Source organism: Petromyzon marinus, chromosome 20 (assembly GCF_048934315.1).
Source record: "Petromyzon marinus isolate PM22_M1 ecotype Great Lakes invasive population chromosome 20, UKy_Petmar_22M1.pri1.0, whole genome shotgun sequence".
NCBI lineage: Eukaryota > Metazoa > Chordata > Hyperoartia > Petromyzontiformes > Petromyzontidae > Petromyzon > Petromyzon marinus.
Genome location: NC_133686.1, coordinates 4,007,008 through 4,020,051, shown reverse-complemented (window position 1 = coordinate 4,020,051; position 13,044 = coordinate 4,007,008). Strand labels below are relative to the sequence as shown.

The following is a 13,044-nucleotide window of genomic DNA, read 5'->3' as shown; positions in this document are numbered from 1 at the left end:
ACCCGACACGGCCAATCAGCAAAAAAGTGTCACGTTGACAAAAGACAAATAATTCACTACTTTAGCCCACCGGTGTGTTGAAGAGTGAATCCACAACATTTACAGTTTGAGTACGACGTTTCGCTGGTAAATACATCCGGCATCATCGGGCAATTCGCCAGAATGGTAAAGCCCTCGCTTGCTCCCGGTTTTATATAGAGCAGTAGGGTGACGTCATCATTTAACTCATATCAGGTGCAGTGATTAGAGGCGGAGGGGGGGTATTGTAATTATATAATCGATTAGTAATCAGTCATTGGTTATGATTAGTAATGAGTTGTAGATTAGTAATTAGTTGTAATGTGTGTTAGTGATTATATGCTATGTTAGTAATCCGTTAATTAGTATGTGTTTCCCCTATAAGGAATTGTAATGTGCATTCATATTCTTAGCTTCCTCGGCAAAGCCACGCCGAAGGGAAACAACAAACATATATATTATATTATTTTATTGCTTCCCCCCCAATGTGACTCCACCGAAAGAGCCAAGAACATGAATCACTGCAGTCACAAAAGCTTTAAATAAAAATGTAATGTGTATTATTTAATAATACGCTTCCAGGCCGCACTAAGCCTGTAGCTGTCAGAGCGATTAAAGTTATTCTTATTCCTCTCAATTTCAATGGATTCTCTAATTAATCTTTGCCAGTAATAATTAGTTTTACACAACACTGCAACATTGTCAAAATCAATTGAGTGTCCTTGTTGACAAGCATGTTCTGCCACTGCCGACAGTTGTGTTTGAGATAATTTAATATTTCTCTGATGTTCTTTTAGTCTTACGCTGATGTTACGTCCCGTCTGTCCAATATAGCATCTGCCACATAAACAATTAATCCGATATACACCTTCTGTTGATAATTTAGGTAATGTGTCTTTAGTGCAAGATACTAGTTTTTGAATTTTGTGTACTGTACCAAATCTTACTGTAATGTTTTGCTTTTGCAAAACACGGGCTAATTTGTCAGTTACTCCTGAGATATATGGAATTTTTATTGTTTTAACAATCTGGTCGCTTTCAGCAGTATTGCTTTGCGATCGTGATTTGGCATTCAGTGCTCTGTTAATTTGAGCATTATTGTAGCCATTCTGTCGTAGTGCGTCTTTAACGTGTTTAATCTCTCTCACTAGACTCTCACCATCTGACACTGTTTTAGCCCGATATATGAGCGTCTTGATAAGAGAGGATTTCTGAGCTGGATGATGATGTGATTCTACATTCAGATAGGCATCAGTGTGCGTTTGCTTTCTGTAAACGCTGTGTTATTTTTTTATTGTTTCCCTTCTACGTGACTTTACCGAAAGAACCAAGAATATGAATCCCTGCAGTCACGAATGTTTTAAATCAAAATTTAATATTTAGTTAGTTTCAGTTGTAAGTGCAATATGTTCGACTAAATTTCGTGCCAAATTTCAGCTCTTTTAAGCCCTTAATTCGAATCTACACTCACCCGCTCACAATCGTATTTGTGTACAGTACAGGTATCCCTCGCTGTATGTTTGACTTCTTTCGCCCCTTACTTAGCCAGCGGCGCTGATCGGAGGTGCGATTTTTTGTATATGCGGATAACTTAATTCTCCCTAAAAAAATCGCTGTACGATGCGTCTTGAGTGCACTCAGATTTTGGCTATGCGGCCGGACGTGGAGCAACATTGTGTGTGTGTACGGTGTGCGCTACTCGGTAGGCAGCTGTCTCAGATACACAGAGATATATAAATTCAACTGTGTGTGTACTGTGTGCGCGACGAAGTAGGCATCTGTCTCAGATACACAGAGATGCATACATTCCACTGTGTGTGTACTCTGTGCCCTACTCGGTAGGCAGCTGTCTCACACAGACACACAGATGCACACACAGAGATACAGAAATGCAAAGGTATGTGTGTGTACTGTGCTCGCTACTCGGTAGGTAGCTACAGTGAGGGAAAATAAGTATTTGATCCCCTGCTGATTTTGTACGTTTGCCCACTGACAAAGAAACGATCAGTCTATAATTTTAATGGTAGGTTTATTTGAACAGTGAGAGACAGAATAACAACAAAATCCAGAAAAACGCACGTCAAAAATGTTATCAATTGATTTGCATTTTAATGAGGGAAATAAGTATTTGACCCCTCTGCAAAACATGACTTAGTACGTGGTGCCAAAACCCTTGTTGGCAATCACAGAGGTCAGACGTTTCTTGTAGTTGGCCACCAGTTTTGCACACATCTCAGGAGGGATTTTGTCCCACTCCTCTTTGCAGATCTTCTCCAATTCATTAAGATTTCGAGGCTGACGTTTGGCAACTCGAACCTTCGGTTCCCTCCACAGATTTTCTATGGGATTAAGGTCTGGAGACTGGCTAGGCCACTCCAGGACCTTAATGTGCTTCTTCTTAAGCCACTCCTTTGTTGCCTTGGCCGTTTGTTTTGAGTCATTGTCATGCTGGAATACCCATCCACGACCCATTTTCAATGCCCTGGCTGAGGGAAGGAGGTTCTCACCCAATATTTGACGGTACATGGCCCCGTCCATCGTCCCTTTGATGCGGTGAAGTTGTCCTGTCCCCTTAGCAGAAAAACACCCCCAAAGCATAATGTTTCCACCTCCATGTTTGACGGTGGGAATGGTGTTCTTGGGGTCATAGGCAGCATTCCTCCTCCAAACACGGCGAGTTGAGTTGATGCCAAAGAGCTCCATTTTGGTCTCATTTGACCACAACACTTTCACCCAGTTACCTCTGTATCATTCAGATGTTCATTGGCAAACTTCAGACGGGCATGTATATGTGCTTTCTTGAGAAGGGGGACCTTGCGGGTGCTGCAGGATTTCAGTGTTTCACGGCGTAGTGTGTTACCAATTGTTTTCTTGGTGACTATGGTCCCAGCTGCCTTGAGATCATTGACAAGATCCTCCCGTGTAGTTCTGGGCTGATTGCTCACCGTTCTCATGATCATTGCAACTCCACGAGGTAAGATCTTGCATGGAGCCCCAGGCCGAGGGAGATTGACAGTTCTTTTGTGTTTCTTCCATTTGCGAATAATCGCACCAACTGTTGTCACCTTCTCACCAAGCTGCTTGGCAATGGTCTTGTAGCCCATTCCAGCCTTGTGTAGGTCTACAATCTTGTCCCTGACATCCTTGGAGAGCTCTTTGGTCTTGGCCATGGTGGAGAGTTTGTAATCTGATTGATTTCTCTGTGGACAGGTGTCTTTTATACAGGTAACAAGCTGAGATTAGGAGCACTCCCTTTAAGAGTGTGCTCCTAATCTCAGCTCGTTACCTGTATAAAAGACACCTGGAAGCCAGAAATCTTTCTGATTGAGAGGAGGTCAAATACTTATTTCCCTCATTAAAATGCAAATCAATTGATAACATTTTTGACACGCGTTTTTCTGGATTTTTTTGTTGTTATTCTGTCTCTCACTGTTCAAATAAACCTACCATTAAAATTATAGACTGATCTTTTCTTTGGCAGTGGGCAAACATACAAAATCAGCAGGGGATCAAATACTTTTTTTGCCTCACTGTATCCCACACAGACACACACACAGATATAGAAATGCAAAGGTATGTGTGTGTGTGTACTGTGCGCCCTACTCGGTAGGCAGCCGTCTCGTGCGGTGTCCGCTGTGTGCGCCCTTTTCTCGAAACGCGTCTGCCGCATCGAGCGAGGGAGACCTGCTATTACCCAATACACGTGGAACCCGTTGGGCCAACTTGCGGACAATTTCTGTCCACCCACACACCACCGCTGGCCCAACGTTGCACGTTGAGAAGGTTATATACCGTACGCGCGTGTGCGCACCAAGGCCGTAGCCATGGAGTCAACATTAGGGGGGGGGAGGACCAAATCTTCCAGGGGGTCTGGGGGTGTTCCCCCAGAAAAAAATATAAATTTGAAAACGAATTTCAGTGCCATTTCCTGCCTAAAATATACCAAAAATTCACTAACACATAGGATGGACTTTTTATTTATTTCTTACAATGTCTAATAGTGTATTGTATTACATTGCTATGTTTGTTTACCTTCTCTTGTTTCATTGTATGTAATGGCAGAGATTAGGGATTAATCAAGTACAACCATAACCACAATCCCCCCCCCCCCAATATATAGCAATATATATTGGGGGGGGGGGGACATCTTGAGCATATTTTAATTACGGCCTTGGTGCGCACACATACCCCCCCCCCCAACACGTGGCACGTAAGCACACACGTGGCACGTAAGCACACACGTGGCACGTAAGCACACACGTGGCACGTAAGCACACACGTGGCACGTAAGCACACACGTGGCACGTAAGCACACACGTGGCACGTAAGCACACACGTGGCACGTAAGCACACACGTGGCACGTAAGCACACACGTGGCACGTAAGCACACACGTGCGTAACCCAACGCTCGTACGCGATCGCGCGTGGGCTCGTAGTGCGCGCATCGCAAATTGACGCCGCTGCCGAAAAGGCACACACGAGGCGCGAGACGAACCACCCACCAATTAACGCTCTGCCCTTTAATTGCAAACGACATCGCTCCTCCAACGAACGACGCGTCTACAGCGTGATGTATACGGCAGCGGTCCCCAACCTTTTTGGCACCAGAGACCGGTTTCGTGGAAGACAATTTTTTCACGGACCGGGGGGGGGGGGGGGTTCATCATTGGACCACGTGCGGACTCACCGCTCACCTCCTGCTGCTGTGCGGCCCGGTTCCTAACAGGACACGGACCGGTACCTGTCCGTGGCCCCGGGGGTTGCGGACCCCTTGGTGTACGGCACCGCACCGTTTGGCAAAAAATAAACGGCCACTCATGGTATCGTGTCGACCTCACCACGGTGGTTCGATAGGACGTTCTAAAAGCTGCCCCGGCTAATGGCTTTGTTGTGGACTCATCGCGGCTGGAGCAGAAGCATAGCCCTGGCGCGGAAAGCCTTGGCCAATGGGACGACCGAACACTTTGTACAGAGTGCAAGTGCGCGCCAGCGAACGAGCAAAGTAAGAGCGTTTCGAGTCTTGAATAAAGAAGACACACACACACAAACAAATCTGAAGTCGGCAGCCCTGCACATTTATTGCTCCCACCATTTCCAGAGAGAGGGCCTTCCATTAGACGGAGCTCCACTGAAAAGAGGTCCCTCTAGAGTAGTGGGTTCTTAACCTGGGGTGCACGCACCCCCTGAAGATGCCCTTTCTGAGAACCCAAGGGGTGTGCAGGCTGCAGGAAAAAGGTTAAGAACCACTGCTCTAGAGGGTATTTTGGGTCTACTCTTCCACCCCTTTAGCCAGACGTCTTGCAAGGAGGTGCGAGTTCCCACATTTTACCTCACCACGCGCGCGCGACCTGCTGATCGACTTTGGTGTACCCATTTATACTGAAGGGGTGGACAGAGGCGGAAATGATTTTTGGAACGTGCCAATTGCTTAAACTCCTGCACCGGAAGATCGAGTCATACCGGTGACCTCTGCATTACAGGTCAAACTGTGCTTGCCGTCACACGCCACGGCAAGCAAGTCTTGAATACGGGCGACACCGACGCCCGAAGGTGGCAACGAGCCATCTTGCTCTCTTCAACAGCTTCGTGGCTTCCTTAGCACCACATCCTGACTGCCACCAACCAATCTTGTAAGGGATACATTTAGCACCGGTCACCATTTCGCCGTGCGACTCACCACGCCCCCGTCGTCTTGCACACCTTTTAAAAAGCAACATCACACCTGCCTGGCTCTTTGAACACGAAGCCAAGGGTTGTGTGTGGGATGTGTGCACGTGTGTGCAAGGGAATTCTTTAACTGGCTGTGTGGCGTTGAAGACTATATAGGTGGGAGGGTGAACCTTCACAGCTTTGCACACTTATACATTAGATCCTGTAGAAGAAAACCAACTATCTACACCATTTGTGGGCACGTCTATTACACATTTGCAGCTACTGCAAGGGTCTGTTCCATTTTAAACGGTCCCACCGCGGGATTTACAGACGCCCCTTCGAGCCGGATTAAATAGCCGAAATCTCTCGCATTGGCCCAGGGCAAGGTGGCATTTGGAAAAGCCGCAAATGGATCCGCCACAGACGCGTGGAAACTAGATTAGGATTTGTGTCAGCAGATGGATGTACAGCAAATGGGCCGCTTAACTTGTGAAATTCCGAGCAATTTCACCCCCCCCCCCCCCGTTAGCATAGTTTCTTTCTCAGAGATCTCTGCTTATTAACCCATAAGCAGACATTGCAGCGCTAAAAAATATATAGTACTGCCAAAACAGTCAAGAGCAGCATCCTCCTGAAAATAAGTCGCGTGTCAGCCGAGGCTTTTGGTGGCGAGACAAGGAAAAACTAGGATTAATTTATTAGTAGTTAAAATACATTTTTATTTCCACCCCGATCCCCCCCCCCCTCCGCCCCCCCTCCCAGCAAATCTTTATTTTCCAGTGTTTTCAAGTAAACGTTTTGTATTTACTCTCCATTTCCCCGCAGCAAACCAACAAACATCCTCTGCGAACAATGTTTATCAAAAGGTTCACGTTGAACGGCATACAACTCTCCGTATACACTTGCGTTTATTATTATAATATAAGGAGGATGCGAGTGCGATTTCAAATCTCAATATTATATGGGTGTACTTAAAAAAAACGAAACTCGAATAAAGCGTTTGAAAAAAAAAAAAACGTGTGTGCCGATTGTAATACTTGAACGTTTTAATATAAAACGGTCCTTTCTCCGCACGTGTAATTATGTAAGCGTTGTCCCTGGCCTCATTTTGACATTCAAATAACAGCTCACCACCGTCATTATCATCATCATTTGCACCATCACCACTGGAGTGCGACTCGCCGTCCCGCCCCTTTTCCCTCCGCCGCTTTGTTGATTTTTTGCACAACAATCAAAATACCGCGTCGATAGACCCCGCCGTCTCGCCAAGTACCTGCACCGCCACCCTCGTCATCATTATCATCCTTCGAGAAGCAGCGGCAGCGAACAACAGTCAAGCGCACCAACATTTAATACAGAGCCAGACAAAATAAAATAGGAGTAGAAAATTCCCCAAAACCGTAAGCAGGGTTAGTTTCAAGGTAACGCGTTGCACGAGCGGTGCACATGAACACATTTTCACACACGCACACACAAAGATCCCTCCCGCGTAGCCTACACAGGCTGTTGGGGGCAAGTGCTGTTAGCGAGCACCTATTAAGGCCGACACACGGCGTGCACGAGGTGGGTGCGGCGAGCCCCACGCTCCGACTGCCGTGTCTTCCCCCCCCCCCCTCACCCAGTGCCTGACGTTTGCGCCGTGGCACCAGGTGCTCATTTTTTGTAAGGCCGAGTCAAACTTGGGGGGGAGGTGGGGGGGGAGACGCACAGGGCCGGTTCGGGTAAATCGTCGCCACTTGTCAGCCCGCGGCCGAAAATTGTACGCGGGTCGCGGGGTTCGTAGCGCGGCGCGCTAACCGCTGCGCCGCCGCTCCCGCGACGCGCGCGCACACACGCGACTATGATCTGCCTTCAAGAAGCGCGAGCGCTTGCATCGGGCGGCGACAACCGTCCCGCATTGGAAACGCCCTCCCGCGCGACAGGTGCGAGCGCACTGCCCCGCTTGGCGCTTGCGAATCCAACGCGACGCGACGCAGGCAACGGTCGCGCGTAGCCGGCGAGCCTAAGGCCACTTCGGTCCGCGGCTTTTTGTGGCAGCAGAGAAGCGCCGGCGACGTTACCCCGGGGGTGACCTCCACCCCCCTCGGCACGCCGAGCGTGACGCAGGCGACCCCAACCCGTCCTCCAGCTCCACACCTCGTCCTCCAGCTCCACACCTCGTCCTCCAGCTCCACACCTCGTCCTCCAGCTCCACACCTCGTCCTCCAGCTCCACACCTCGTCCTCCGACGTGGCATCGGTGCGGCAGCGGCGGCGTTGTGGTTGTCCGCCCCCCCCCCCTCTTCCCCCCCTCCCCCCTCCCCCCCCCAGGTCGTTGATTCACATTTTTCAAAAGTTTCGATTGGTCGGCTTTTGTGTAGCCTCGCGTTTAGCGGCCAGCGTTAGGAACAGGGTGTCACAGGATGTAAGGGTTTTTGGTTGAGACATACCTGTCAACCCCTTATCAGTGTCTACATTATTACAGACCAATTCAGACCGAATTGGTCACCCCGTGCCCCTTATATACCTCAACGTTCATCCTACAAAGTCCCATCACAAGGGAGAAACACAAACAAAAACACAAAATAAAGTTTGCCCGTATTGAAACGGCTGTACGCTGTATGGACCTGAAAACTCAATTTCCCTTTACAAGAATATGGGGTAAACCGTATGGGTTGACAGGTATGTTGAGAGTGTGGATACCCGTTGGGCAGAGGTGTATTGTGACAAGTCACCACGGACTGAATACCCGCCGCGATTCGATGACTTGGTCGCAATCAGGCGTTGCGATCCTATTCACAAATAAATTCCTCGCTTTTTTTTCCCACCACCTCTGTTGTATCGTTTCTCGATTGTTCCGTCTCTCGTTTGCGACAATCCTGTCTCGCTCCACTTGCCTCAGTTTCTCCCCGGCGTTTGTCAAAAAAAAATGCGCGCTGGATCGTTTCTCTACCACGCGGTCCCCCGCTGCATCTATCGCGAGGAAGAGAATCCGCATCGCGACACACATGCCTCACGTGTTGAGCTTGTGACCAGGCTTGCATTATTGCTTGGATTCGGCCTGGAGCTCGACCCAGAACCTAAGTTACGACTAGAATTAGGCCGATTAGTAGGAGTGAGGACTATTGTTATGATTATGGCCAGAGTTCTGGTTTAGGGTTGGGTCCTCAGGACTACAGTAGTCAGGCTAAGTGCAGTACAGTTTCAGTCATGGTTCGGTCAAGGATTAGGATCACAAGATGAGAAAGAGACTAAGAGGCTACCGGTTATTGTTAAGGTTAGTGCCAGGGTTAGGGTCAGGGTTCAGGATTAGGGCCATAGGACTAAAATTAGGCTTAAGATTGTTATTATAAGTAGGAGGCTTAAGATTTGTATTACGTTAGGGTTTCCGCTTTATAGTCTATTAGTCCGGGTCCATCAGCCAGTCACTCATTCGCGCTGTTCCGCAAGTGGAGTGCTGCATTCTATCGCCACGCTTCCCCTGCGCTGACCTCACGACGTCTCACCTCAGCCCCGGCGGAGGCGCCGGCTACGCTGCGACATCACGGGGTAATTGTCACTGCACTGGACGCGGGGCCCAGGCGGATGTCCCCAAGTGCCTCTGGGTCCCCTTCGCGGTCTGCCGGCGTCTCGCAGAAAAGATTCAACGCTGTGCTGCGTGGCGTGGCGCGTTGTCTTCGAGGGGGGGGGGGGGGTGCTGCTTGTTATTTAACGCGGTGGCCCTCGGAGAGGCTGCTGTTAGTTTCCTGCTTGCACCATTTATTTAGTAATTTTTAAACCTTCTCCCCCCGCCGGCCTCCATGTAGCCCCCCTCCCCCCCCCCCCCCAAAAAAAAGAGGCAGTTGTTCTTTGGACACCGATGCAGCACAGAGTTCCCACACTCGTCGGCACAATACGCACTGCAGAATCAACGCAGCGTCACCCACCGTGGAAGGCCACCGCGTGGATATTCCCGCTTGCGCCGAAACGGCTCTCTCCCCAATGCCTTTTCGGGTCGTTTCCGCGTGTCGCTCAACCGCCAATGTCCGGACGTTTCGTTCCGCACGCTTAGGGAGTTTCCTCGGCGACTCGGGGGAGAGAAAGTCCCTGCAGCGACCGCCGAGAGCGAAATTCGGCTCCGGTAACGCGCAGGCAGGCGAAACGTCGGGGCATCGTGCGCCGAGCAGTGCGATCCGGCGACGCTCCCGAGGGCTAAGCCACCGTGAACCACGACTCGGCGGCAACACGACAACATTAAGGCTGTCCCGCCTGACCCTATTCTACACTTTTTTCTTTCGAGTGGCTGATGTTAGATGCAGAGCACAACACATTCTCTCTTAAAAAGCCTGCAGGTGGCCCCGGAGGGTCTCGGGAGTTTCCGAGTGGACGCAGATTACAAAAGCCAGTCCTTGAGTAATATCTCGGGGTCCAACCTTTCCCACTTTCGCCAATCTTTTCCATCGAAGTGAAAACCAAAGCCGCTGCTCGTGACGCGCACACCCGGTTGAACCTGGCAAAAGCGATCCGACTGGAATTTGAGAAACTCCCGACTTGACAAATGAGCGAATGAACGTTCCCGACTTTGAAATGCAACGGCGGCTCAACGCTGTTGCGCAGCAGACTTGGGTTTTTTCTGGAGTTTGCCATCCTTTGGGCCCCGTCAACGAAGGCCCCCAAAATTCCCTGATGACAGCATCCAAAGAAAAGTACTAGAAGTCGTCACCATAATAATGAAGCCGAGGAAATGAATCTTAAAACACTATATACACGTACGTGTGCCAAAGACAAGTGGCAGGCAGTCCTCGGGGGGCTTGTACGTACGCACGATGAACTTCCTTGCGCACCGTGCGTAGCCAACCGTGCTCATCGGAGGCGCGGGGGAAGGACACCAAACTAAAACACGAAAAGCTGTGCCGAAATCAATGAGTTTCCAATGTAGATTTATAATGCGGTTAGGAGTGGCTGTAAGTGGACGTTGAATCCACAGGGTGACCGCCGTAGACTTTCCACAAACTGAAAGGGCCCTTCCTTGTCTTGCCTCCTCACCACCACCGGATAATAATGGGCCAAGTTACTCCCCCCCAACTTGGGAATTTTATTTGCCAACAATTATCCAGAAACAAATGTACGTATATGTATGTTGAACTTATTTCGCACCGTACGTAGCCGACCGTTCTAATCTGAGGTGTCGGAGGTATGGGGCTGACTGTAACAATGCGAGCGAAGTGCGGTGCAGTGGTTAGCGAGTTCAATTCCCGGCCACAGCTAACATCGGCGGCAAGCAGTTCGTGTTTAGTTTGGCACCACATGGGTTGCCACGGGGATGGGGGGAAGAAGGCAATCAATCGCAGCGGTAACGGCGCCATCCGGATCCGACGGCACCCAGGAACAACCTCCGGCAGGGCAAGTTCCCGCGAGTCCCATGGCTCTATGAGTGCGGAGAGTCCTGCCCCGTGGCGGGAGGGCCCCGGCCGTGTAGGCCGAAGCCTCCTCCGCGGCACAGTGGTTCATTTAGTCCGCATTTTTGTCTCTTCCATATTCGTATATCGATGACAATCTTGTGGAACGTTAGCCGAGTCGTTGGCCCGTGGATTCAGAGCTTCGGCGTTAAGCGCCGACTAAAGTCAACGGCGTACACCGTGTCTGAATTGTGTCAGCATTTAAAAAATACAAATTTTCGTGCCTAAATTAAATCCACAAATTTGAAACGTGCCTCGAATTCCACAGCTTGTCGCCAAAATACGAAGGCGCTGACGAAATGAACCCCCGCTGCATGGAGGCGCGGAGGAGGGCACCGTCCGCCGAAAACTCTGCACTCACTCGCCTCCAAGCCCTCCCCTCCCCCCCGCCCCCCTCCCCTCAGCTCACCCAGGAGGAATTATTTTCCCTTTTACCCGAGCTCCACTGGTCTGTCCGGCACCGACCATTAGGGCCACCGAGTTGCATCACTTATTAGGGGCGACTGCAGAATGGAGCGGCGGATTCCGTCGCAAAGAGCTCCAAACCTGCGCCTCCTCCAACCCCCCCCCCCCCACCCACCGCCGTTTTTTAACCTTTGACGAGGGCGGACGCTCGAGGGAGACGGGTGCCGTCTGCTGCTCCAGGATCGACCGTGAGCTACGACCCTGTACCAAGCGTGGTGGACAGGCCAGGCGCGGGTTAAAAAAGAAACCAGCACCGGTCAAAGTCAGCTGCCAGGTGTGGTTCTTGTCCCGTGGGCTGCCCACGGGGCGGCACCGCGGGCGATGTCACGCCTCTTGTAGGCCCATGCGGGCCACCTTGGCCGAGAGGAATGAGTAGAGGATGAACACCAGGGGCTTGGGGCAGGCCTTGAGGTCTATGCGCTGCAGTGTTGCACGCACGGGGAGAGACAGAAGGGAGACGAGCGGAGAGAGAGAGAGAAACGGAGAGTTGGCACGCCATGAATGAGCGGTGGGTGCGGTAAGTTCACTCAACCGCATCTGATGTCAAATTCCTCGGATTGTTCTTTCACCCCAACACGAGATTATTATTTTGTTGCACCCAGTGACGCGTGAACACCTTAATTGGCTTCCGGTTTCACGGCGTGTAAATTATAAGGTCTGTCTGACCGTATACAATTGCCGATACTGTACATGGCACGGCATCACCGTTATTTTTCAGATTTACGCGCGCCCATCGCCAACGATCGGCAACACCTTCGGTCTGGTGATCTCATCGTTGTTGTTATACGAGAAGCGGTATAAAATTAATGTAATGAACACAGCGTGACCAGAAAGCAGTGCTCGTTGGACATGCACATTAGGATGACGGATGCGTTTCTTAAACGACTCTTTACATGACTACGTCCAGTGGCATAGCTGTTGCGTGCAAGCAGGAGGCTACAACTGCACCAGCACCATCAAGAGGGGCTCTCTCAGAGCTTCCTGTGCTCGGAGGCCTATTCCGCCAGCAGGGCCGTGAGCAAGGCAATTGCAGGGGCTGCACCTTAATTTTTTATTACACATTCAACAGTGCTGTTTGTCGCTTCACGTGTGGCCCTTTTGGGCCTGAAGGGCCAGCACTCGGAGAACGTTTTAAATATATCTATTGTTTTTTACAAAAACATTGAAAGAAGGACATCAAACGCCTCCGGCCTCCCCTGGTTGAAACCACCGAAGTCAAGGCACAGCGTGGAAGAGTAGGCCAAATACCCTCCACAGAGGGGGCTCTCGAGAGCGCCCGCCGGTGGAGACCCATCGGCCAGCGGCGGCGTGAGCAAGGCACTTGCAGGGGCTGCACCTTGACCTGAACGTTTCATTACAACTCTTGACAGTGCCGTTTGTTGCCGACCGCTTGGCATATTGGGGGGGGCTCTCTCGGGCCTGTGCTTAGCAACAGCGAAATAAATAAAAAATCTAACTATAAACTAAATCTAAACTATATTTATTTTACCAG

The 13,044-nt window shown here is 50.3% G+C and overlaps 1 protein-coding gene across 1 annotated transcript in view; it reads right to left on the bottom strand.

Moving 5' to 3' along the window:
* Window positions 1-5,073: 5,073 nt before the first annotated feature.
* The window catches only part of LOC116944224 (beta-1-syntrophin-like), a 48,972-nt gene continuing 41,001 nt past the window's right edge, over window positions 5,074-13,044 (bottom strand). The window contains exon 7 of the mRNA XM_032957738.2: window positions 5,074-11,972. Within this exon, the coding sequence (XP_032813629.2) occupies window positions 11,877-11,972 (96 nt within the window). The 3' untranslated portion in view covers window positions 5,074-11,876. The remainder of the gene's footprint in view (window positions 11,973-13,044) is intronic.